Source organism: Cricetulus griseus, chromosome 6 (genome assembly GCF_003668045.3).
Source record: "Cricetulus griseus strain 17A/GY chromosome 6, alternate assembly CriGri-PICRH-1.0, whole genome shotgun sequence".
Classification (NCBI taxonomy): domain Eukaryota; kingdom Metazoa; phylum Chordata; class Mammalia; order Rodentia; family Cricetidae; genus Cricetulus; species Cricetulus griseus.
In genome coordinates, this window is record NC_048599.1 from 104,822,996 (window position 1) to 104,850,185 (window position 27,190).

At 43.0% G+C, this 27,190-nt stretch overlaps 1 protein-coding gene across 1 annotated transcript in view; it reads right to left on the reverse strand.

Annotated features, from left to right (window-relative positions):
* Myo3b (myosin IIIB) overlaps window positions 1–27,190 on the reverse strand; it is a 338,238-nt gene that overhangs the window by 73,405 nt on the left and 237,643 nt on the right. The window contains exons 29-30 of the mRNA XM_035446507.1: window positions 14,093–14,177; window positions 13,165–13,261 (exon numbers count right to left, since the gene is read on the reverse strand). Coding sequence (XP_035302398.1) covers window positions 13,165–13,261; window positions 14,093–14,177 — 182 coding nt within the window. The remainder of the gene's footprint in view (window positions 1–13,164; window positions 13,262–14,092; window positions 14,178–27,190) is intronic.

Genomic DNA, 27,190 nt, shown 5'->3' on the forward strand with positions numbered 1-27,190 from the left:
GATTTCTGTGAATTCAGACTGGTCTGGTCTACACGGTGAGTTTCAGGCCAGTCAGGGCTACTCAGGGAGACTGACACATCAACAACACAACTTTCGAGCCTAAGGCTCAAGAGACATCTTAGAAAGGGGAGCAGAAAGATTATCAGAGCCAGAGACTGACCAGGACATCTATTGTGAGATTGTGTATCCTAGGAATGACAGTGAAGCCTCACCCATAATAGCTCAACAATATGGTTGCCTAAACAAGACCTGAGTGTGTATACTACCTACAGAGATGCTAACATGGGAGGGGAAATCTCAGGGGGGGCCACACCCGTAGACAAAGAACCACAGGCAACTAAGGAATGCTGAGAACAAGAGAAAGTTTTCTCCAGGGATAAGCCCTGTAATTGGTCCACCAACACCAAAGCGGTCATCCCTGAAATCATAAGCATACAAGTAACACTAGGCAGACTGAGTAGGTTTTTATGTATGTATGTATGTATGTATGTATATCTGCATATACATATATATGTATAAAGAAGCTGTGTTTTTGAGAGGGGGCAACAAGGAGGAACACATGGAAAGAACTGGAGGGGAGAAATGATGTAATTATATGCTAATTTTAAAATTAAAAGAAATTTAATAATACATGAATAAATAAATAAATACAATAAAGATTCCTGAGTTTTTAACATTTTTCTTTTATAATGAGGATACTATCTTGACATTTCTGAGATGCCATAGGTCGACTACATTTGGGACTATGTGAGTGTCTTCTGGTCTCAAGGCTTTTAGATCCAGTCCAGAATTTTTTAAAAGAACTTTTGAAGGTCATTTGGTCACTTTGGGGGATCAAATAGCAATAGCAATCTACAAATATTCCAAGAATTGTGACAAAGAGAGTTTGTGATATGGCTTGGCAGTTAAGAACACTGACGGTTCCTCTAGAGGACCTGGGTTCAATTCCCAGCACCCACATGGTGGCTTATAACCATCTGTAACTCCAGTTTCAGGAGATCCAGTGTGTGTGTGTGTGTGTGTGTGTGTGTGTGTGTGTGTGTGTGTGTACTATGACACAGGACAAAAAGTAGCCATTTTTTCCCATTCAGTTATTAAGTCCTTCAATCAAGTTTTCTATCTAAAAATTAACAATCTTCAGAATCAATCAATTCTCATTGGTATAGGAACTCTTAACCCTGGAGTCTGACAGGATATGACAACAGGATGCCATTGACCTGTGCTATAAGTGCACATTTGCCTGTTTGTTTAGAGGTGGGGCATGTACAGATTCCTTTGGCTTCCTAGAGGTTCTTGTGACATGTGGTGGTTTGAATGAAAATGACCACCACAGGCTCATAGGGAGTGGCACTACTGGGAGGTGTGGTCTAGTTGGAATAGCCATGGCTTTGTTGGCAAAAGTGTGTCACTGGGAACAGGCATTGAGAGTTCAGATGCTTGAGCCAGGCCTGGTGTCACTCTCTCTTCTGCTGCCTGCCAATCCAGATGTAGAACTCTCAGGTACCTCTCCAGAACCATGACTACCCAGATGCTGCCATGCTTCCTGCCTTGATGATAATGGACTAAATCTCTGAATCTATAAGCCAGGCCCAATTAAATATTTTCCTTTATAAGAGTTGCTATGGTCATGGTTTCTCTTCACAGCAGTAGAACACTGGCTAAGACATGATATAAAACAACCTGCAGAAAACTTGTGAAATCATTCAGACGACCACTCCTCAGAGTACATCGGTAGACAGTCACTGGGATCAACACTCAGAACTGTCTGAGTAAGCAAAACTTCTCTATGGTAGTCATTGGCACTTCCCATAGACCAGCAGTTCTTTGCATGGGTACCCCCAGGCACACATGGGTAAGTCAGAAGGATATCTGTCTTAATCCTCTTTTACACAGGATCAAGAATGCAATGTGAAATTTTCCCACACCTTCTCACAGCATAAGTAAAAACTGCTTGATGAGGTGGGGACTTCCCTCACAGCTTGAATGAAAGGATGCAAATCTGGAGTGAAGAATGAGCAGCCTACACGAGATGAGAAGTCCCGGCTAAAGGGCAATCCAAGTTGAAGATCAGAAGACTGAGTATGCCTGTGATAGTCTGAGGGGAACTGTCCAGGGCATGCGCAGGGAGGAACTCTGCCTGCGCCCACAAGGCGCATGCCCACAACTCATGCCCACAAGGAAAACTCTGTAAACCGATCCTTGGCTAGTCTGTCCTTGACAAGCACCCTAAACATTCAGGGAGTGAGCCAGCGTGGAAACTTTCCGTGGAGGATGAATCCATTAAGATCAGAAACAAACCCAGAACTGTCTGCTCTTATCTGATTTCTTACAAATGTAGAGTCTGATATTTAAAGGGGAAGTGCGCCCGCTGGGAGATCCAGCCATTGTGTCCTGGCACACAAACGACTCCTTTGAAATTAAGAGCTCTGAGCTTCTCTGTATTTAGTTCTCAGATCCTTCTGAATTTGTTCTTTAAATAGACTGCTTAGCGAAGACACCTGGCACGGACTTAATGAAAAGGGATAGCATTAATTCTCACCTTAAAAAGATGAGGCTTCGGGAAAACCGAGTCTTTGTTATTAGGTCAGCGGCTGTAGATGGACTGCGTTCACGGCTAAGCACCTTCAGACCTTTCCAGATGGTGATGAGAGAAAACGGGGGCTGAGTCAGTGGGACTCCTCTGCCCACTGTTCAGGTGGATTAATGACGCACAGACATCCTCAGTCACACAAGCTGCCTGGCACGGAAAACACCAGCCAACTGCTCCGGCGCTGCTTCTGTACAGCACAGGTTCAAAGTGATAACCCTCCAGACTCGCAGAGCTGAGGGAACCAAGTGGAGTTTCAGCACCAGCATAAGACTTGACAATTTCAGGGCTGTGAAGGAGACACAGACCTTTCAAAAGTGGCTCCCTTGGTCACTGGGAGTAACCAAATGTGACTAGTTCATGCAAGGGTCCAGGGTCTGGCCTCACAGTGAGCTCAGATCTGGAATCTTGGTTTTGAAGGACAAGCAGAGTTGGAATCCTCTTACTCCACCAGGGCATCACACATGCACAGATTCTCTCCCTCCTAAGAAAAGGCTTAAACATCAGTGAGGGACCATAAATAAAAAGGGTATGGTAGAGGGGCTTGTGGGGGAAACTGAGGCCATGCTCAGTTAAACACCACTTAACCTGAACACAGACTCCCAGATGGCTCCTCCAGCTGATGATGGCTGGTAGAAAAATTACAGATTTTTTTACTAGCCATTATTATTACAGGTTCCTCCCTAATCGTCACTCTAACTATATCCATAGACTCACAGCTCAATAAGAAATACATCTATTCTTGTTTAAACAAACAGCTGTGCTAGTTTAAATCCAACAGCAATCCAAACTCAATACCTGAACCATGCAACAGTGTTCCTTCTCCTACATCACTTTATGTCCTTTCTTTTGTTTTTGTGCCTTTGAGCCAAATTAGGCCAGAATTCTTGAAACACTAAGTTCTGGCCAATGAAGAAAGGAATGATACAATAACTTAGTTATAATGGACTTCGGAGTGGACAGTTGACCATATTGCTAGACCACCTTTTGAACCCTTAAGAAGGGTGTGGGCCACAAGGACAACTCTGTGGAGTCCTTTCTTTCTTTCCACCTTTAGGTGGGTCCTAAGGATAAAACTCAGATCATCAGGCTTGTTAGGCATGCAGTTTTACCTGATCAGCTATCTTGCTAGCCCCTATGATAAGGCAGTTTCTTAATGCTAATTAATGTGGGAAGGTCAACCCGACTGTGGGCAGTGTCATCCTAGGCAGATGGGTCTGGGCTATATAAGAAAGCAAACTGAGCAAGCCAAGAGATAATAAACCAGCCTTTCAATCTTGGTATCAAAAGCCATCTTATAGTAATGATAAACTAGACTCATTCCTGTTTATGATTAAATCTGTTTCTTGAGGATTGGGCTATGCCTTATCTATAACCTTAACTACAAATGGTTCTTCATTGCCTGTTCTAGGAAATAGCAACCATGCTTTTGTTTCAAAAAGTTATTATGAACACCTTGTTATGACTGCTTTGTAATTACTACCTTCTTATGGCCATCTTCTTTATCATTGCCTTGTTATGACCACCTTGTAACCAACCATGTCTTTGTTTCAGGAGGTTGTTATGACCAACTTGTTATGACCAGCTTGTTATGATTACCTTGTTATGAATACCTTGAAACTATGTCTTTGTTTCAGGAAGTTGTTATGATCAACTTGTTATGTTCTGCTTCTGTAACTCCACCTATTTGCCTGCCAAATGCCCCACTCAAAAACCCTCTACTGCTGAACAATAAAAACCCTTATCTTACCCGTGTCCACTGCTGACTCTTGAACCCTGCCTTAAGGGAAAGACAGCCTGTGTACACAAATTGTAAAAAGCTTGCTTTAGCTAACTGTTTGGCATAGTGATTTTGATGGGTGGTCTTCTCCTTGCATCTGTGGGATTGACAGGGAGACAAACCAGCAATCAGTGTTCCTCTATGATCTCTACTTCAGTTCCTTCCTTGGCATCTCTCCATGATGGTCTGTGACCTGTAAGCTGAATAAAGCCTTGCTTTCTCAAGTTGGTTTTTTGTCATGGTGTTTATCACAGTAACAGAAAGCAAACTATGACACAAAGGGGGACAAACAAAAGTGAACATTAGGAGAAAAAATTTCTATGGTTCTACATACAATCGTGTGACCAGGTGTCCCCCACCCCTTATTTAATTTGAGATTACATTTATCTTGCCTCTCACAGTACTTGAAGCTATATCTTCTTTTGATACTACACTAATCATGGCTCTCAGACTTCAGCTTCGAAAAAGCCATCTGATCTCATTTTCTAAGCCAAGGTAGGAATCACATGTAGTTAAGAACAGTTTTCTCTCTATTATTACTCTAGGAAAGATGCTGGTAAGAGAATCAAAAGACAAGCTGCAGATTGAGAGAAAATATGTGGCAATCAGGTATTTAACATAGAACCAGTATACAAATATCTAAAGAACTTTTAAAACTCAATAAGAAGCTGGGCCGTGGTGATGCACACCTTTATCTTAGCACTGGGGAAGGAGAAGAAGGAGGCTCACTGTGAGTTTGAGGCCAGCCTGGTCTACAGAGCAAGTTCCAGGTCAGCCAGGGCTATACAGTGAAACCCTGTCTCAAAAACAAAACAAAACAAAACAAAACACTCAATAAGAAATAAACAACACAAACTTAAAGCTGGCAGATCTGAGCAGACACCTCCCTAAAGAAGGCACATGGATGGTAAATAACCATGTAAAAAGAAATTCCAGTCCTCAGGACATCAGGAAATTGCAAATAAAAATGATAACAAGATACCACTATATATTTAATAGATGGTTCAAATTAAAAGTATTAATGCATCAAATAAATACTGGCAAAGAATTCAGACCATAGGGACTCTCATGCATTGATTGTGGAAACAAAACAAGGTTTTGGAAGTTATAGTCACTTTGGAAGACAATTTGACAGTTTCTAACAAAGCAAAGATGCTTGTGCCACATTATCCAGGATTGGTCAAAATGAGTCAAAAACCTACTTCCATACCAAAGCATGCCCAAATGTCTGTAGTAGCTATATTAATAATTGTCCAAACCTGCAATAACTAAGGTCTCTCAACTGGGAAACAGATGAAAGACTGTGGTACACCCATACAACAGAACAGTATTCAACAAGCAAAACAAGCAAACTATAGGGTCATGGTAAAATATAACACAGTCTCAGGTGAACATTGATAAGTGAAAGAAAGCAATCTAAAAAGGATGTGCACTGTGTTCTCATTGTATGGCATTCTGGAAAACTTAGAACAATGGAGACAATTACATATATATATATGTAATTTATTGCGAGGGGCTTGAGCATCAGGAGGGAGGAAAGAACAGGTAAAGGGATAGGTGAGATTTGCAGGCCAGTGAGACTGTTTTAGATCATATGATACATAGCTGCCCTTATCCGTTTGTCAAACCTGACAGAACGCATAATGCACACAGTGAACCTTGATGTGAAACACAGACACTAGTTAATAGTGTGTCAACACTGGTTCTCAAATGACTTACATGGAGGCAAAAATCAGTTTTTATGGAGCTAGAGATTAAACCAGGGCTCCTGCATTGAAAGCACATGCTGTTCCAGTGAGCTGCAAGGAAGCTACGGGACATGTGAGTAACAGAGGAATATTGTGGGGAGGGGTATACGGAAATTAGGTACTTTTCTGCTCAGTGTTCCTGAAACAAACAAACAAACAAAAATGGCTCAAAACCTCTTGAGAAACATCTGGGTGGGGTAGTGCACACACACCCTTAGTCCCAGCACTGGGGAGGCAGAAAATGGTCCCCTTGGCTCATATGTTTGAATGTTTGTTCCTGAAGTGTGTGGAATGGTTGAGGAAGGATTAGGAGGTGTGGCCTTGCTAGAGGAAGTGTGTCGCTGGAGCTGGGCTTTGAGGTTATAAAAGCCCATGACAGGCCAGGCGTTGGTGGCACACACTTTTAATCCCAGCACTTGGGAGGCAGAGACAGACTGGAAAACTTAGAACTCTGTGAGTTCAAGGCCAGCCTGGTCTACAGATCGAGTACCAGGATAGGCTCAAAAGCTGCACAGAGAAACCCTGTCTCGAAAAAACAAAACAACAACAAAAAGCCCATGACATTCCCAGTTAGTTCTCTCTGCCTGGTGCTTGTGAATCAGATGTGTGCTCAACTACTGTTCCAGCACCATGCCTGCCTGACTGCTGCCATGCTCCCCAAGATAATGGCCATGGACTCTAATCCTCTGGATCCTTGAATACCAAATTAAATGCCTTCTTATATAAGTTGCCTTGGTTATGATGTTGTCACAGCAATAGAAAAGTAACTAAAACTACATAGCAAGTCTCTCTCTCTTTCTCTCTCTCTCTCTTTCTCTCTCTTACACACACACACACACACACACACACACACACACACACACACACACACCAAAAGCAGAAAACCCTTATGCACACACACCAAAAGCAGAAAAAAGTATTATACCCAATTTCAAAAAACAAGCAGAAGTAAAATGAAAAACCGTAACTCCATTTCTACCACGAAACTATTATATATTTGGTTTGAAAGTTAAGTTTAAAATGAAATAAAGCAGGTGGCTAAGATTAAAAGGGCAGTCTATGTGCATTACTTAAGATATAACCTTCATCCAGTAGCTGATGGAAGCAGAAGCAGACACCCACAGCTAAACACTGAGCTGAACTCCTGGAATCCAGATGCAGAGAGGGAGGAGTGATGAGCAAAGGGGTCAAGACCAGACTGAGGAAACACACAGAAACAGCTGACCTGAACAAGGGGGAGCTCATGGATCCCAGACTGATAGCTGGGAAACCAGCATAGGACTGACCCAGACCCCCTGAACGTGGGTGTCAGTTAGGAGGACTGGGCAATCTATGGGGCCTCTGGTAGTGGATCAGTATTCATCCCTAGCATACGAATGGACTTTGGGAGCCCTTTCCACATAGAGGGATACTCTCTCAGCCCAGACACACAGGGGAAGGGCCTAAGCCCTGCTCCAAATGAGATGACAGACTCTGAAGATCCCTTATGGAAGGCCTCACTCTCCCTGGGGAGCAGAAAGGGGATGAGTAGGGGGTTGTGGGGGACAGGGGAGGAGGGGAGGGAGAGAGAACTGTGATTGACATGTAAAACAAGATTGCTTCTAATTTAAGTTTAAAAATTCTATTAAAAACCAAAACCAAAAAGCAGCAACAACAAAAACAAAGTCTCTCTGGGCTCATTTCTCAGTCCTGCCATGGACATCAGTCCAGGATGCTGAGGACACAGCACCACCTGACCTTCTTTGGCAGCTGTGTTCCTGATGTCCTGGGTCAATGCCTGGACTTGGCAGTGACAGAAAGCACATCCTAACATAAGTCTCACAGGGGAGCACAGCCAAGCCTAGGCAGGAATAACATAGGCAGAAATGATGTCATAGGCTTTGTAAGGAGTGTTTCTACAGGGCAGGGGCAAGACCAGAATGTGGAAGGCATTAGGAGTATGGTGTTTTGAATAAGAATGATCCCCATAGTTTCATATATTTGAATGCTTAATCACTAGGGCATGGAACTGTTTGAAAGGATTAGAAGGATTAGGAGATGTGACCTTGTTGGAGGAGGTGGGCTTTGAGGTTTTCAAAAGCACTTGCCAAGCTTAGCTTCCGGTCCCGCCCCTTCCCTCTCTGCCTGCAGATCAGGATGTAGCTCTCAGCTACCATTCCGACTGCGCTCACTAGCATGATGATAATGGAATAATGGACTAATCCTCTGAAACTGTAAGCCAACCCCCAATAAAATACTGTTTTATTTTGTTTTTGTTTTTTTTTGTTTTTTTTTGTTTTTTTTTTAATAATAGTTGCCTTGGTCATGGTGTCTCTTCATAGGGACCGAACAGTAAGTAAGACAGGGAGCTTGTGGCCTCTGTTGTGGTGGCCTGGCAGATACTCTCCATGACTTTCAGTTGCCTCCTGTCAGCTGACCACTTTCCCTCCAGCTTCCACCACAGTCGGATTCCACTGTGGAACCTGGGTAGGGAGGTGAGCCTGGCCAGCTATGCAGACTCTGTCCCTTCTTCATCCCTCACATTTCTCTTCAATGTCACAAGACACCCTTGCCTCTTGGCAGGGACACTGCAAAATCCTTTCAAAGAATTGGACAGAGGCCTCAGTGAGGGTTAACCAAGATGATAGCAGCTACTGTGTGGAGCACTATGCTGGAATTATATTTACAAAACACGGGCAAACACACCTCTGCAAGCACGGGGTGCCTTGGGTGATCAGGAATGGGATTGTCACTCACTCACACTCAGTCTTCAGGCTGACTGGTGTTCCCGGTGCCTGACTAGATTAGTAAAGGAATTCAGAGCAATCTAATTGAAAGGAAGAATTTAGATAAAGTGGAGATCAGTTTGATATCAATGGGTGATTGTTTTTCTAGGATTTCTTTTTAAATATATGTCACAAAACTACCAGACAGTAAATCAGAAAAGCCATCTATTGAAGACAAACGAACAAATAAACATCAGGTCTTTCAAAACAATTGGAAAATTGGTCACCCAAGATGGATTCTGGCACGTGGAAAGTGTTAATAGTAATTTTAAAAATACACATATGAATCGAGAGAAAAACAAATGCCTAAGAAATACATCTTTAAATAATAATAATCAGTTCAAGTTTATATATACTTAGGGTTAGAGTTCATATACAATCCTATGAAGTATTTCACTTGTTGGATTAATTACAAAGCAATGGGTGCCTGCCTCTTTCTGAACGGCCTTGTCTATTTGAGCAATGTAAAGTACACATGGGCTGGTTGGAGACAGTTCTTGGACTCTTTAGCTAAGGGCCCTGTCCAAGTCCCATTTTTATAGACTGGTGTGATGGCTGCTCTAGAGCTCTAGACTGAGCACTTAGGATTTATTTCCTGCCCCTGACTCACCAGAGCCACTCAGGAACAGTGGAAAGTTGCTGGGCTCTGCTGTTTTCTTAAAAATATTAAAGATCACAGTATTTTCTTTTTGCCTCCCTCAAAACCAGGTTAAAATAATGGGTCATAAAGACAGAGAATTACCAAGGCATGATGGTGCATAATCCCAGCACTTAGGAGGCAGGAGTGGGTGGATATCTATGAGCTGGAGGCCAGCCTGGGCTACATAGGGAGACCCAGTATCAAAGCAAAGCAAAAACAAGCAACAACAACAACAAAAATAGGAAACTGCTTGCATCATAGTAACTTGCTTAAAAGTGTGTTTTTATTAGTTACTTTCCTCCTTGCTGTGACTGATACCTGGTAAGAGCATCTTGGGGAAGGAAAGGTAGAAGTTTCTTGAGGAAGTCAGGGTAGGAGCTTCTTGGGGAAGGAAGGTAGAGCATTTTGAGGACCAAAAGTAGGAGCATATTGAGGAAGGAAGGGTTTATTTTGGCTCACAGTTTGAGGACATAGTTCTTGCCAGTGGGGAAGGCATGGTAGCTGGCGTGTGAGTTGCCTGCTCACGTTGTATTCACAGTCAGGAAGCAGAGCAATACAAACGCTGATGCTCAACTAGCTTTATCTTTCTTACTTAGCCCCAGCCAATGAACTAACTGTTGATGCCCACACTCAGGGTGACCTTGTCTCTTCAGTTAAACCTTTCTGAAAATAGCCTCTGACACACCTTAAGACGTGTGTTTGCATGGTGATTCTAAATCTAGTCAAGTTGGCAATGAGCATTAGTCAGTATGACATTCTATCTACATTGCAGGAGACTTAAATTCTATTCCAACAGTTTTTTTTTTTTTTCATCTATGTCTTTTCTATGGCTTGCTTACTCATGTAGAGTTTCCTTTCCTTCTTGCTTCTATGTTGGGCCTAAAAAGGCTCAAACGTGAGGCCCAGTGTAACCTCCTGATCCTGACTTGAGTTTGGTGACCTGTCTTTGGCCATAACTTCCGCACATGGATGCCTCAGCACACCGGACCTAGAACTGCCTCTGCCTGGCTAACTGCTAGTGTGGAGGAATATTTTTGACCCTTACTCATCACATCACCTTATCCCATCCTAAGATTCCATCCCCTACCTCAGCCCTATATAAGTTCCTGCCTGTTGCAATAAAACTAGATCCTGCTTTGACAAGTATCCCGCCTGTCTCAGCTTACAAACATGGAGACTGTATAGAGCTGTTCCGTGTGATGGTGATTCTCCACTGTTGATGACTTTGGACTAAAAGATGCTGGGGGCATTAGCAAAGAGCATGTGGGGGCACAGCTTTGAGGGAGTTTCCAGGGAGGTTTAACTGAAGACGAGGAGCCACTCTGAAAGTGTGTGGCATCATAGCATGGGGTCTGAGACAATAAAATGGGAGAAAAGGGAGAGATCCATGACTGTGGATTCCGTATGATGATTTACCCCACGCTCCTGCCTCCATGCCTTCCCTCCACTGTGGACTGTTTTACCTTAAACTGTGAGCCAGATTAAACGCTTTGCCCCTTAAGTTGTTCTCTGTCCAGAGTTTTGTTTGTTTTGTTTTGTTTTCTCTTCTTGAGACAGGGTTTCACCATGTAGCTCTGGCTGGCCTGAGAACTTTCTGTGTAGACCAGGTTAGCCTCGAACCCACAGAGATCTGTCTGCCTCTGCCTCCCAAGTCCTGGAATTAAAAGCATGCACCACCACACCCGGCTTTTTATCAAATTTGTAACTCATTTTATCAAAATGGTGACAAAAGTTACCCATCTATTACATAACCAGGTTAACATTACACAGAGCAGATATGTGAATCCAGAGAAGCCTGAATTTAAACCTGTGCTTCTAGCTACTCAACCACACTTATTTTTAGGGAATTCCGTGTATTCTATTTGTTGTTAACGCATGGAGGGATTGCATGTGCATGTGTAGCCCAGAAGACACTTCTGTGTCATTCTCAGGAACGTTGTCCACCTCCCATGAGGCAGGGTGTTTCATCCACCTGGAGCTCACCAATTAGTCTAGACAACAGGTGGCAGATCTGGGGATCCTCGTGCCTTTGCCTCCCTCTGAGCCCAGTGTTTTTATGTGGGTTCTGGAGAGCAGGCTTAGGTCCTCATGCTTGTGAGTCAAGCTTAACTGACTAAGCTATGTCTACAGCCCAGGGACTGCATGTGTCACAAAACAGAACATGGCTACATTCCCGAACACTCCCTGGCTGTGAGGAAACACTGCATCTGAAGATTTATCATCTACTGCATTAGCCATGGGGAAGGCTCTACAACAGTGCACTCATCTTGTCTGGTCCTTAAGGGTACATGTGGGCTGGAAGATAGGGCACATTCAACTGCATTTCTACTTCACATTACATTGCATTTTCACTGACTGAGAAACAGATAAAGAAGAATTTTGGAGCAAACTGAGAAGTAACTACATCTCTCCTCAGCAAAATAGATCAGATTGATATTGAGCCTGACAACCATATTTGAAGTGGAGAGCTTACTTCCTTTTTGTGTATTATTATTATTTTATTTTATGTGAATGGCATTTAAGTGAATGTTTGGTGTCATGTATGTACATGATGCACCATGTGTGTGCCTGGTGCTGATGAAGGTCAGAAAATGTCATCAGATCCCTTGGAACTGGAGTTATAGATGGCTGTTGAGCAAGAATCAAACCTAGGTCCTCTAGAAGAGCAATCAGTGTTCTTAACTGCTGAGCTGTCTCTCCAGCCCCAAGACTTCTTTCCCTGAACCAAGGATGTATCTGTTTATATTTATTTTCTATAGCTATGTTCTGTGCTTTATTTTCCAGAAGCACTGATTATAGCGTCCCACAAGCCTGAAACTGACTTCTGCCATATACCACAGCGAGGAATTTTGAAAAGTGACCAGAATTTATTGGCACCAAAGACAAATGGTGAGGCATCTGTCTTTCACTGGGTAAATGGCCTTGCTACCCAGGGTGCTGAAGTATTCTCCAAGTCCATATCCGTAGCTAAGCCAGAGATTTTGCTCTTGAATGATGATGGACTCTGCTGCAATCTAGATGTTTCTTTCTTTTTGTTTTAACACAAGAAGCTTCAGAACAGTTTCTATAATTTCAGGATTTTACAAGGGAAGTACGGCCCTTGATATTCATCTAAGCACACAAGTAAGAGGTAAACTGCTACCACTTACGTATGCACGAATGTATGTATTTGGGTTGTTTGAAGCAGTCTTGATGTAGCCCAGGCTGGCCTCAGACTTGCTGTGTATCCAAGGCTGGTCATGAATCCTCATCTTCTTGCCTCTGCTTCCTAAGTGGGACTGTAATACCATGCCCATCTTAAACTGCCACTTTTTGTTTGTTTGTTTTTTGAGACAAGGTTTCTCTGTGTAGCCCTTGCTGTCCTGGAACTCTCTTTGTAGACCAGGAGGGCCTCAAATACACAGAGTTCTGCCTGCCTCTGCCTCCTGAGTGCTTGGATTAAAGGCTTGCACCACCACCAGGTGTGAACTGCTACTTTTAAAATAGGAATATCGTTCCCAGCCTTTATGACTTCCTGTTAACATTATATCATCTTACTATCTAACTGGGTCCTGACTTCTAGATAGACCTCCATAAACAATTCACTAGATCATACACCAGCATACAAATGGTGAAACTGCATGCATTCCAAATACCATCCTTACCAGGTTTGGGAGGGCCTTCACAGGGGCTCAGGCTTTGGTGAGCTGGGGCAGGGTGACTTGTCCAAGAAGATGACTCATCTGTTCCAGCAACTGAGAGCTACCAAAAGATCGAGTGAGAGAAATGTCATTTTTATCCTCTGATGAAGTAGCCTCAAGGACATACTTTCCATTTAACTAAGGGACCTTTGCCCCTGACTGTGTTGATGACATTTGTATGCTCCCTGTGTCTTGAATAGAACTGAATGACAGTCCTCTCCTGGGGCTGTCACTTCATTCATTTATTTCATCCTCTGTACCTAAAGCCCTCCTCAATTACTCAGTTCAGGAGAGAAAACCAGCCACATGCTAATTCTCATCTTTACTTAGTTTTTATCCTTAAGAGAGAAACAAGAAAATAGGAAGGTATTAATCTGCCTACCATTTCCAAGCACATCATCCAAAGGATTTTGTTTTTTTAATCTTACATATGCTCAGCAGAGTTACTGGCAAAAACTGTACATTTTCTTCATTTCACCCTTTCAACATCAAATAGGAGGCAGCAAAAATTGGATCAGACTTCAAAGCCTGCTGTGGGCTCCAAGTCACAGAGAGACGCCTCCATTTCACATGCTGAATTCAAGCAGGGTATCAAAGTGCTACCAGAGAACCTCAGGTCCTCTCTCAGAGACTCCACCATCTGCAGACGGGAGAACTCAGCAAACCACCTCGGGGAGCAGCCGGCGTTTATTCTCAGCAGCGGATTTCCAGGCTTTTGATTCTCTCTTCACTGCACCTCCCTGTCTCTCCACTGAACCAAGGTTCTTTAGCTAGGCTTTTGTCTCAAAAACTTCAAAATATCACTACAAGTTTCACGATTGGCTGGCTGGGCCAGGCAGTCTCAGACAGGCTCCATACCCATGGACTTGGAACAGACTGAAGGAAGTGTTACCTCAGCATCGGTGTGTCCAGCTGCCTTAAATGCATGTCCCAAGGCAACATCACAGCCTGTTGGGGAACTCCGGGCTTGTGGATGCCTAAAAGGACAACAAAAATCATAATTTTTAAAAGGTTTGAAAATTACAATAAAAATTTCACAGGATTACTATTTTAAAAAGAAAACATTGTTTTTCCTCCCAAAACAGGTATGCAAACTTATTCCTTTGGCTTCTGTCGCATCCGTATCCTGTGCCAGTCCTTGGTCAAAAGGATACTGTCCATGTAAAGAAATGCATCTTACTGGTATTGTCTCCATGTATTCCAACAGATCCACAGCCTACCTAAGACCTGAAAACAGCCCCTTTAAAGTTGTGTGGGTTATTGAGCAATACCAGTTTTCTCCAGGTTTCCAATGCCAAGTTTGCCAAGTGAGATAAGGCTGTACTTTCTGCTCAGTGCATTTACCATACTCTGTATTCAAGAGGTCCAAATGCATTCCATGGTCACATAAGCTTGGGAATGGTGGGTGGAGCACGGTGGAAGTGTGCCCTTGCTACAGGGGTACTCCTTCAACAGTCACAGTACACATGGACCTCTGAAGTGGAGGCAGGACTGAGATAAACTGGTCTTTAAGTTACCTCCAGTGCTACATTTTAAATCGTATACGCTACTTAAACTGATTAACGCATTTCAACACATGTGGACCATTTGTGAATACATCTCAGAGGCGGTTATAAATAGCATACCCATCAAAAACACCTCAGGACCTGGGAACAAGGGACTGTCATTGTTTTAGCATCACATGCCTTCCACATGGAAGGGAAAGGATCGGAGTGGCTGCTTTCCACATTCTCTATCAGCACCAATCTCAGTGCCTGGGACACAGTAAGTATTTAGTAAGTGTTGGTGAAAGTTGGGTAAATCCCAAAATGTATGGCCACACAGGTCAGAAAAAATATCCTTAGCAGTAAATTTAAATGAGCTAATTATTTATATTGCATTTCTGGTTTTTAGAATGTTCTTAAATATTTAACACTCTTCACAACCATCCGCGCCAAGCACATTCTTTTTACCTGCAATATTGAAGAAATAAGGTTCAGAAAGGTAAGGATTTCGCCAGGCATCCTGGCCAATACCTAGCATTCCCTAGACATTGTTGACCCCATGTTCTCCTGACCCCAAATCCTCTGCTCTCCCTCTGGCCCAGTCTGCCCTCAATTGAATCTGGCACTGATTTAAGACACTCACTTATCTAGTCCAAGAAAACCTCAGTGGCTGTGGGACACTTATGGTCGTGTGCCTTCTGTGTTCCTTCAAAATGTTAGTGAGCTTTAGAGAAAATCTAAAAAGAGTGTGGCTAGGACTACTGTCCATCTTCTGCTTCCCTCTCTTCCTAGAGCGGACATCTGGGTGTCTTGAGCACTCCTCTAGCTCAGGGGCCTTTCAGAAGCCACAGACCAGTATAGATGCCTTCTGGTGCTTCCTGGGGCTAGCTCACCAGTGGACCCTTCCCCCTTTAAGCCTTTGAAAGACTCTAAGGCACTTAATGCAATGCTCATGCTGTTACTTAGCTTGAAAAAGGAGGAGCAGGGGAGGAAGTATTTCCCCAGACTGATACATTGGTAGTACTTGATTCAACAAAGTTAAGCAGATTGCTTCCCAGAAACTCTGTACACAATAAAATTCTGAGAGGAAAAGAAAGAATATTCTTCTCTAGATATTATCACTGGACCTGACGCCTATGTGTGGTGTAATGCACTGTACTGATGAGGGAAATTCTTAGAAAAGGTTCCAATGTGAATTTCTTTTCTTCCGTCTGCTGTGTGTGTGTGTGTGTGTGTGTGTGTGTGTGTGTGTGTGTGTGTGTGTTTCCATGAGTGGGCATACATATGTGCTTTGTGACTGTGTGTATGTAGGTCCAAAGCTGATGTCAGGTATCTTTCTCTATTGCTTTATGCTCTGAGGCAGGGTCTCTCACTGAACCTAGAGCTTGCCAGTTTTGCCTAGTCTAGTTAGCCAGCCTGCCTATGGCTCCTCTGTCTCTGCCTCCTGAGTGCTGGAATTACAAGTGTCCACCATACAAGAGCTTTTATCCAAGCTCCAGTCCTCATGCTTGCATGGCAAGTGCTTTATCCTCCAAGCCATCTTCTCAGTCACCACCTTGCTTTTTTAAAAAATGAGACAAGTCAGGGTAGGGATAAAGCTTGATTGGTAAGGTATTTGCTATGAGAGCATCGGGTCCTGAGTTTGATCCAGGTGTGGATATATGTGTACATCTCAGTGCTAGGAAAACGCAGACTGGAGGATCCAGGGAGCTTGTTGGTCAGGTAAATTAACAGTGAGCTCCAGGTTCGGTGGGAGACCTACCTGAAAAAATAAGGTGGATTGGAGACATGGAGACATGGCTCAGTGGTTTAGCACACTTTTTCCTCTGCCAGAGGACCTGGTTTCAATTCCCAGCACCCACATGGTAGTTCACAAATATCTTTAACTCTAATTTCAAGGGGTTTGACATCCTCTTCTGGCCTCTGAGGACACTATGCATGTGGTGCATATCCATCCATACATACAAGTAAAGAAATACACATTGAATAAATAAATGTTTTTAAAAGATGGAAAAGAGGTTAAAGATGTTGATCTCTGGTCTCTACGCATATGCTCACATGCACACATACATGAACAGACACATAAGCTCACAATTAACTGAAAAGTACAAATGAATGGGACAAGCTAATTTTTTTTAGTAGTTTCACTGCTTTGGCTCCTTCACAGTGATTTCATTAGCTCCTTTGTTTCTTTCTTTTTCATGTGTATATTTGTGTTTATGTATGTGTGTGAACATGTGTCTTTCTTGTCTATTGCTGTCATAAAACATGTTAGATTGGATACTAGCTTGGGCAATCAGATGCAGAAAAACTGGGAAAGTTTATTATTAGATAAATAACAAGGGCATTCATTTTAGGGCTGGAGAGATGGTTCAGAGGTTAAGAGCACCAGCTGCTCTTCCAGGGGTCCTGAGTTCAATTCCCAGCAACCACATGGTGGCTCACATCTGTTATGAGATCTGGTGCCCTCTTCTGGTATGCAGATATATATGGAAGCAGAATGTTGTATACATAATAAATAAATACAATATTTAAAAAAGGAGTATTCATTTTCAAAGTGTGATATTGGTTTGTTTCCTTTGCATGTTTACATGTATAGTGTTTGTGCACGTGCATATGCATGATTACATGCGTAAAGACAAGTGTGTGCTTGTGTGTGTGTGTGCAGGCCAGTGGTTCACAATGGGAATCTTTCTTGGCCATTCTTCACTTTATTTACTGAGGCAGGATTTCCCACTGAACTTGGAGCAGGCTAATTTGGTGAGTCTGAGCAGTCAGTTTGTTCCATGGGTCCCCTGTTTCTCTCTCTGCCTGCCTGCCTGGGTTTTATGTGAGTTCTAGCAATTGAAATCCACCCTCACATTTTCACAGGAAGCCCCAGCCCTGAGACACTGCTTTTCAAATCTAAACACACACACACACACACACACACACACACACACACACACACACACACTGCTTCTTTTTTAAAATAAGCCTTCGATTTCTGTTAAGATTCACAAATCAATGCATCTGTCATCAAAGGGCTATGAAGCTCCACCTTCATCACACATGTCCAGGGCACCTGGGCCTCCCAGAAACATGGCTAGTATCTCTTGCAGATGCCTCCAGGCTTCATGCAGCTGGCGAATTTAACTGTATGATCTAGCGGGGATGGAAAACCCCAGCCACCATTGAGAACCCTTCTAAGAATCCACTTTGGAAAAAAAGAAACTCAAAGAGGCTGCCATCTAATTCTCTCATGTGACGGATGAGGGGCAGTGCAGAGGCTGGCTCTCCGAGTGCTCTCCTCAGAGTGCCTGGCATCTTTCTTCTGCAGTGAAGATCATGAAGCCAGCTGGCTCTGTCACGCTGTACTGGTAGCACAGTGGGAAATCACTGTGGGCTAGGGTTTGGGCTTCAGCTTCACAGTCTCTGAAATTCAATTTGTCAGTTCAATGAGGAATGATGGAGAAGGGGTAACAGAGTTACACTAACCAAACTTAGGGAGTCGTATTTGAAAAGCAGGGCGCTGGGGTGTGATTTTTACAAGGGGAACCAGATTTGTTCCTTCACTAGCTGGTCAATATATTCTGGAGACTAAAGCACAGTAGAGTTAGAAAGGTGGTCTTAGAGGATAGGGCTCATCACTGGGCTTGTCTGACAGCTGGTCTTTTCCTATATCAGGTTAGACCCTGTTACTGTCTTTTCTTAGATGAAAGCTGAGATACACCACGTGCCCACTGAGTCTCTTTCCTAAGCCCCATTTAAACTGCCTTCTTCATGTACTTTTTATTAATTTTGATTATGTTTTGCAAGTTACATCTTACCTTGTATCGATTACAGCTTACAACTTACTGGTGCCTAAACAAATCGAGACCTGCATTAGTGTTGCACACTTGAAAGCATATGCTAATTTCCAAGCAGAGAAGATGCTAAACACAGGAGTGTTTCTGTCCAGCTTGTTTCTCACATGGCAGCCCTTGGAGGAAGGGTACTCGGTACAACTAGCAAACTGTCCCTGTCCCTTTGATGGCATGGGACCAAAGGAACTCTTAGTAGGAGATCCATTTCTTGTCTCCAAAGGGCAGCTGTCAAGCAACCTGGCAGACAAGGTGCTCCAAGCAGGTTATGTGAACAGAGTAGGCCTCCGTGACCCTTGAGGGAGGGAGGCAGGTTTCAGATACACACACCACACTGCTTTCTTTATGGACCTGTTGGGGGAGTGGGGGAGGGGAACAATCCAAGAACAGAGTCCTGTAAGAATTCTGAGTGCCTCGAGAAAACTCCAAGAAAATAAGACAAGAGTCTTATGACCTCATTTTCCTCAAAACACAGAATTGTTCTTGGAATGTGTTTGCATGCTCTTCCCAGGCAAAGCGGATATGAGCAAGTTTACTTCAGCTGTTGTGGTTCATAGGCCTCTGTGAAGAAACATGTCTTTGCTACCTGTGGCTTGTCCTTGTGATTAACACATTACTCATTACACATTACTCAGGTGACTCAACTCAGAGTATAAATTGATGCTCTGAATAAAGTTGGTTATTACATGAGACTCTAGTCTGCCTCATTTTTAGGTCCCCCTCTCCCAGGTTCACGATGCCAACCAGAGCAGTAAACATGCATGCACAAAGGTCAGGGGAAGACATCAGTTGTCCTGCTCTACCATCCTCTCTCTTATGCCTTTTTTTTTTTAAAAAAAAGATTTTATATTTATTATGTATACAACATTCTGTCTCCACATATGCCGTCATGCCAGAAGAGGGCACCAGATCTCATTATGGATGGTTGTGAGCCACCATGTGGTTGCTGGGAATTGAACTCAGGACCTCTGGAAGAGCAGCCAGTGCTCTTAACCTGTGAGCCATCTCTCCAGCCCCTCCCTTATGCCTTTGAGACAGCATCTCTCCTTGAACTTGTAGCTAGGTTGACAACAAGCAAGTCCCAGTGACTCTCATGTCTCTGACCCCAACAGTGCTGGAGTTTCAGGCATGCATAGCCATGCCTGGCTTTTTATGTGTGCTGGCATGTGACCTTAGGTCTTCATGCCTGCATAACAAGTTCTCTTACCCATTTAACCATCTCTCCAGCTCCATTATTTAGTTTTAAGAAGGAATAAAGACCTCTCCAAGGGTCAGGAGTATAATGTGGAGGGCATCCAGCATCCCCAGCACTGCCCCCACTCTTCACTGAATTGTTCTGTGTAGGTGGTGTTGCCTGTTTTCACCTCGTATGCTCGTTAGCTTTGAACACACCAAGTACATGGTGTTAAAATTTTTTTTTAAGTACAAACTTAGTGCATTCAACTCATAAGCATCTAAATGCATGCATTAATGAATCTCTCATTACAAAAGTTAAAACATTAAGATGTATAGAATGTTTTACTTTTCCTGTTCATTGTTACCACTCCCATCTCCAGTACAAACCCGTCAAGCCCCAGTGAAATCTCTGAGGTTATGGTCACATTTCCTGCTTATAAATGCTGCCACCTCTCATACACACTTTGCTGTTGCTCCAGAACAAGCCATCCTGAGAAGCCTTCAGTCTCCACCTCCAACCCCTGAGCCCTTTCAACTCTTGGTAGAGCTGGAGGCACCCTGCTGCATTTAGGAGCTATACTGAATGAAGAACCATTGAAAACATGGCTCTGAGCCAGGTGTTGGTGGTGCACGCCTTTAATCCCAGAGGCAGAGGCAGGTGAATCACTGTGAGTTTGAGGCCAGCCTGGTCTCCAGAGCGAGTGCCAGGACAGCCTCCAAAGCTACACAGAGAAACCCTATCTCGAAAAACCAAAAAAAAAAAAAAAAAAAAAAAAAAAAAAAGAAAGAAATGTTTATTTTTCAAATTGAGAGCATGGGAAGCGGGGAGGGAGCTACGAGAATGAGAAGGGAAGAAGAGGAAGGATGCAGAGGTCATGAGGGAGCAGAAAGGTTGAGTCAGGGAAAGAATAGAAGAAAGGATATGTGATAGGTAGGGTTTTAGTTGGGGGGGTGGTAGGGGAGGACGGGAGGGAGAAGGGAACTGGGATTGGCATGTAAAACAATCTTGTTTCTAATTCAAATAAAAAAATCTGAAAAGAAAACATAGCTCTGTGGATAATTTTCTTGGTCTCGAATTCAGATGAGCTGAAGGTCTGTACCTTATCTGCTGCGGAAACCTGGTGGAGTCTGACCAAGGGAGAAGCACAAAAGACAGCAAGCACCATGACATTGTTAGCCTCCATGGCCAATTTAATTAGATTAACCTAGGGCGTTAATGAGGTACCTCATTAACGGGTGTATGCTGGGGGTACTTTTCTAAAGGTGGTTAGCTAAGAGAGACCTGCCCTGAATGTGTGTGGCACCATCCCATGGGTCCCAGACTGAATAAACAAATGAAAAAAGAGAAAGCCTGTGGGATGCTAGCATCCTCTCTCTCTGCTTCCTGGTCCTCTAAGATGTAAGCACAGCATCCTGTTCCTACCATAGTGTTTCTTCTGGGATGGACTGCATCTTCAAACTGAGAGCCTGAATAAACCCTTCCTCCTTAAGGCCCTCTCATCAGGTGACTGGTCACGGTGATGAGCAAAGTCACTAACTAATACCAGAGTCCCTTGCCCTGTGAGCTATCAGCTCTTCCTACTGGAGAGTTCATCAGCTCTGGCGTTATCTCTTATCTAAGGGACAGTTATGAACCCAGCATCTAAATCTCCATAATCGCTAACCTATGAAAACATATCAATGTTTTCTTTTCTGATCAAAATAAATGACTAAAAGACCTGGCAGCAAAGTATTTCCCAATCTCCCCCATTTTTTTTCTGATTAAAGACTATTTTCTGTGATGAAAAGTGATACATAGTCCCTTTGTATTGTCTTTTATACAGGTGCGGGCTGTATAAATCTAGTATCCTGATGTATATCTTTTCAGGTGCTTTTCTACACATTGAATATATATTTTAAAAACTAATGGTCCGGGACTACTTTTGGCCATGCCATATAAGCATTTTAGCCTTCCTTTTTATAATTTTGTGGATATTTTATATATTCTATATATTATAACTATGTATATTATTCATTATATATTATAACTATATAATACCCACATATGCAAAGATACACATACCATCATATATATGGTTGTACAATGTTCCATTGAGCGACTAGCATAAGTGAATTGGATAACCACGTTTTAAATATTAGAATTATGTCCACTTCTCTCTTACACCATCATATTTATTGCTGTACACTGTTGCATTGAGTGATTAGCACAAGTGAATTGAATAATCATATATATATATATATATATATATATATATATAGTGTCCATTTCTTACATTATGAATAAGGGATCCTTGAATACTTGGTGGATATGGTTCTGAGTTCTAATTTGCTTATTTCCCTGGGATAAATATTTGGTGTGAAGTTGTTGGGTCTAAGGGTAAGAAAACCCTTTTCCTACTCTAAGGGTTTAAACTACATCAGTTTCTCCCCTAAAAAGCAACGAAACTTAACATCTAGCCACAAATATATGAAAGATACCGTTTTCTATATCTCCAACACTAGCTTTTATCAGTTTTTTAATCTTTACATGCTTTTGTCAGAAACTGGTGCTTTGATATTTTTCTCCCTGACATTTATAAAGAGGAAAGCATCGTCATGAGCTTTAATATATGACATCATGAGACTACAAAGGGCATGCTAGAAGAGGAAGGAACTTAACAGGGTGTGTTTGGAAAGCAGGGACCCAGGAGGACTGCACCTCACAGCTTGGCTTTTGTTTTTATCTTTCTCATTTGTTTTGGATAACTCAGCACTTCTAATAAAAACATTGAAACACTCATCTTGTATCCCTCGCCAGTCAGTATTGTTGCCAAAGGAGCTGGATATGCAAATGGTACTTAAATATGTGGATCTGAGATTGTTCTAAAATAGACTCGTTTTTCTGTTTTAGAGCATGGCTCAAGGACCGCTTCATCTGAAGGACTCCAAGAGCTAATAAATGTTTCATAGTCCACTGCTTTAAGTCAGTGCCAGTTAGGTTTGTAGACTTATGCTAATTTCCTGAATCCCACTAGGCTTTTACAGATGATCATATTTGTTCTCCCTATTGCTTTTTTTTTTTTCCAGCAGTGAGCCTACAGTGTTAATTTACTAGCTCTTGCATTCTCTTTTCTCTCCTCCCATCTCCTGCACTACTGTGTCACAGGTGGCTGTCACTGTAAAAGCCTAAGGTGGGAGCAGAAGGCTTTTCCTTCTCCTGATGAGAAAGGTACCTTACTGGACAAGTGACACTCCACTGACAGTCACTCAGAAAGCTGTCTTGGGCTTTTTATCAGCACTCCAGCCTCTGGCTGGGAAAAAGGAATGGAATGGGAACAGTGTGACAAGGGCTCTGAGACTGTAAGTATGCAGCACTGTCTGTCTGAGGGACACAGTCTGGCAGGACCGGTTGAACAAGGCTTCAAACAGCACTGGGGTGGCAGAAGGGTGGGGGTGGAGTCACCAGAGACCAAGGCAACAACAGAAGCAGCCTCCTTGTTTCCTGGGGAGTAAGAGGACTTGGTGGGTAGCCTCATTCATCCTCAAACTACAGTTGATGATTTAGGTCCCTGAAAATCCCTCCTTCACAGACCAGGGAGAGGAAGCTAGGCTGTCTGTCTGAGTCAGCAGTACAGGTCAGAGCCAGATGTAAACCATGTCTGAATGCCACAGAGCCTGCACTCTCTGTCCCCAGCACTGTTTTGTTACAGAATGTGTCAGTTAGTTGCACCATTATATCAGGGATCCTAATGACTGGCACCTGGTGCAAGCAACATTAAGTTCTGGAAAATATTCGACAACAGGTTAAAAGAAGCTCCGCTATATCATAAGATACCCTTTGAGCCCTGACTGACCTTTACCTTGTATCTATGGGACAATATTAAGAAATGCACACCATACCTTTCTTAGGCTCTGACTTGGTGGCAAGACTTTTCTAGATCTTATATGAGCAATATGTATAACCTGTGCAATACAGGCCCTTCAATAGCTTTCTAGACTCTGTCTGTCCATCCATCCATCCATCCATTCATCCATCCATCCATCCATCCATCCATCCAACCATCCATCCATATGTCTGTCCACAAATACCTTTCAATTAGTCTTCCACCATTCTAGGCATTGAGATGAAGCAGTGAACAAGGGGCCTGAGATTCCTCTGTTGGGAACCCTATTCCCAACAGAGGCAGGCAACAATGAAACAAAGAAACAATACAGAATGTTAAATAGAAGTAAGTGCCCAAGAAGAAAGTAAAAGCAGAGGAAAGGGACAGGAAGTATTGGAGGAGAGACTTGGAGTAGATTAAGTGGCCACAAAAAGTGACAGCTGAGTCAAGACCTTAGTAAATAAGCAGGAATGAGTAGCTTTGAATGTATTTTCCAAGATTTCTAAAGGGCAAAAGAGGCTATTTTATGGCAGGCAGAGCCAGAGGAGTGTGCAAGCCCTTGGTAATGCCTTAAGGGTACACTTCAGGATGCCTCCTTTTATGCAATACATATGGTTTATAATTAGCTCCAAACTACTTGGGCTACAGTTGCTAGAGAAAATACAAGCCAGATAGCCAGTCGAATGTGAACTTCAGATAAGTATTGATCAATTCTTAAAGTATTTTCAAATACTTCTTGTAACATGCTTATATGAAAAAGTAGTTGTTGCTTTCATAAATGGCAAATGTAACTGGGCATCCTGTACTTCCATTTGCCAAAGTGAAATCAACACCTCTCTCTATTTTTTAAAGATTTATTTATTTATTTATTTATTATATATACAGTGTTCTGCCTGCATGTATGCTTGCACACCTGGAGAAGGCACCAGATCTCATTACAGATGGCTGTGAGCCATCATGTGGTTGTTGGGAATTGAACTCAGGACCTCTGGAAGAGCAGTCAGTGCTCCTAATGTCTGAGCCATCTCTACAGCCCTCAACACCCCTATTTCTTCATCAATAAGATATAAATAAAAACCCTTACTGAGCTGGGAGAAAATGATTACATCTGTGTTTTTTATGAGGGGAGGGAAGACTATTGATTTTTAAAAGAATTAAATCAAAGATGTGCAGGGTCAGAAGTTAGAAAGAAAACACAGACTTTAAATAAAGTTTTGTGTTTCCTGCTTAAGATGTACTCTTTACTGTTTCGGGAGAAGATAGGGAAGCCCTCTTCCCCATCTCTCTCCAAACCCTGCTGCATCTCGGAAATCCCGCCAGATGATGACCACATTGAAATACCTTTCAATTGTTCTTCCACCATTCTAGGCATTGAGATGAAGCAGTGAACAAGGGGCCTGAGATTCCTCTGTTGGGAACCCTATTCCCAACAGAGGCAGGCAGCAATGAAACAAGACCACATTTGAACTGCCCCCCAGAAAACAGATATGTTGTTTTCCGGTTTCTCTTTCCCATATCTGGAGGGCTGGAAAACCATCCAGGAACATTGTATTTATTAAATATGGGCTTTTTCTAATTCGGTTTGATTTGTTCTGATTTGGATTTCTACATCGGCAGAGAGGCTTATTGGGATGTAGAAACTTTTTGTTTACTTCTAAGAGAGAAATCCCTAAACACAGAAATTACAAAAGGGAGGCAATGATGAAGCCTCTAACAGCTCTGCTTTTCCTCTGAGTAGGTTTGTCTTCCAAAGGATTTCACTGTGTTGTTCAGTCAGGTCTTGAACTCCTAGGCACAGGAAATATTCCTGCCTCCATCTCCTGAATAGCTGGGACTACAGCCACAGGTCTCCTCACCCAACTTGGGGGTGTGGGTTTTGAAGTAGCTTAGAGGTTGACCTATATTGAGTCATAGATTTAGCACTTTCAAAACTGAATTAGCACCAGGCATGGTGGCACATGGTGGCACTCTGGAGGCATAGTCAAGCAGATCTCTGTGAGTTTGAAGCTAGTCTGGTTTACATAGTGAGTTCCAGGCTAGTCAGGGCTATCTAGGAATATTCCATCTTTAAACAAGCAAACAAAGCAAACAATGGTACCAGACCCTGGAGGAACTTAGACACTGAACTTTAGATGGGCAAGAGTGATGGAGAGAATTATGGGTCTGAAAAGAGTGAAACTGGTGAGTTTGAGACAAAGAGGAGCTGCCTTGGGTTCTAATTGTAACTTTTTGCTTTGACTAAGTTTCAAATTTCTACAAGAGATGCAGGAAGAGTAGACCATTCCAATGCAGGCAGACCTATTTGCTTTGTCTTTGTTATTCACAGTAGCGGAGCACTGATAGACAAACACACGGACTATTTCTGAACCTTTGGAGAAACCCTACCCTCCTTTATCTCTTACCCACTCCAGTGTCTGTTTCTCAAAAAGAAAGGTGTTCTCTTACCACAGTATGGTAACTAAAATCAGAGAATTGATATTATTAGCGAGATTCTATGACTCACTCCACAGTGTTTCAATTTTGCAAAATAGCTCAGGGACAACTTCTGTAGCAGAGGAAACCCTGGATCAGGCATCATGTTCAGTTTCCTCTCCTTCCATCTGGGAGAGTCCTCAGCCCCCTCTGTTTTGTTTTGTAGCCTACTGGCCAGTTATCTTCCAACAGACTCCTCTGTCGGGGTCTGTCTGCTGTTTCCTCCGTATTAAATCCAGGTCATGCTCGTTTGGCAGGAAATCCACAGACAAGATGCTCTTCTCAGGAAGCCCATGCGGTCTGGTGGCTCCATCACTGTGATGTTGTCATTTGGTCAAAGTGGCTTCTTCAAGGAGGCTCTGTGTCCTTTTGCAGCTTTCTTGTGAAAATAGCTTGTCATACCCTAGTCTTTCAACTACTACTTTTAGGACCCATCTTGCCTTGAGCAGTGATGTCCATTTTTCCATCATCAAATTTACATTTATTACTTCACATTTTAATTGCAATGATGAACTTTCTTACACCTTCTCTCCCTTCTTTTCCTTCTATTAATGTCTGCAGCAACCCCTCAAGTGTATGTGAAACCCCAGAAAAGAACAAGACTTTGCAAGCAGAAGTGCACTGGCAAGTGGGCAGCTCACCCACTGAGCAATCTGACCTTGCTGAGCTTTTACAAACACAGCATTTGGAAGCTGTCTCCAAGTCTGTATCACTCCACGGTCTTCCCTACCCCGCATCATGGAGACAGCTCACCCTGCCCAGAACCCAGTGAGAGAAGCATGGAGAAGGAAATGGTCTGTGTCACTGTCAGAAGCCATGGATCCAGAGAGGCATGGCTTGGTCATGGCCCTCTGGGAAGCACGCTTGGAGCCTTTAGATGCACAAAAGCTGCATCTGGACTTTCTCAGGGCTGACAGAATAGAAGAGTGGGATTCTGCAGACGCGCAACAACTGTCTGGTTCTTCAGATCCCAGGTGAAGACCAGACTGCAGCTCTCTGGGGGCTCCCCGGGGGCTCCCTGTGTGCTGGCCCACTAGATCCTCCCACAATACCATCTCTACCATCGCCACACTTAATAGAAACCGCAGATTCTGCAAGCAAGAGCCTAGGGGAAGGAGGACACTTGACAACGGTGAAAATAATTCCAACAGCT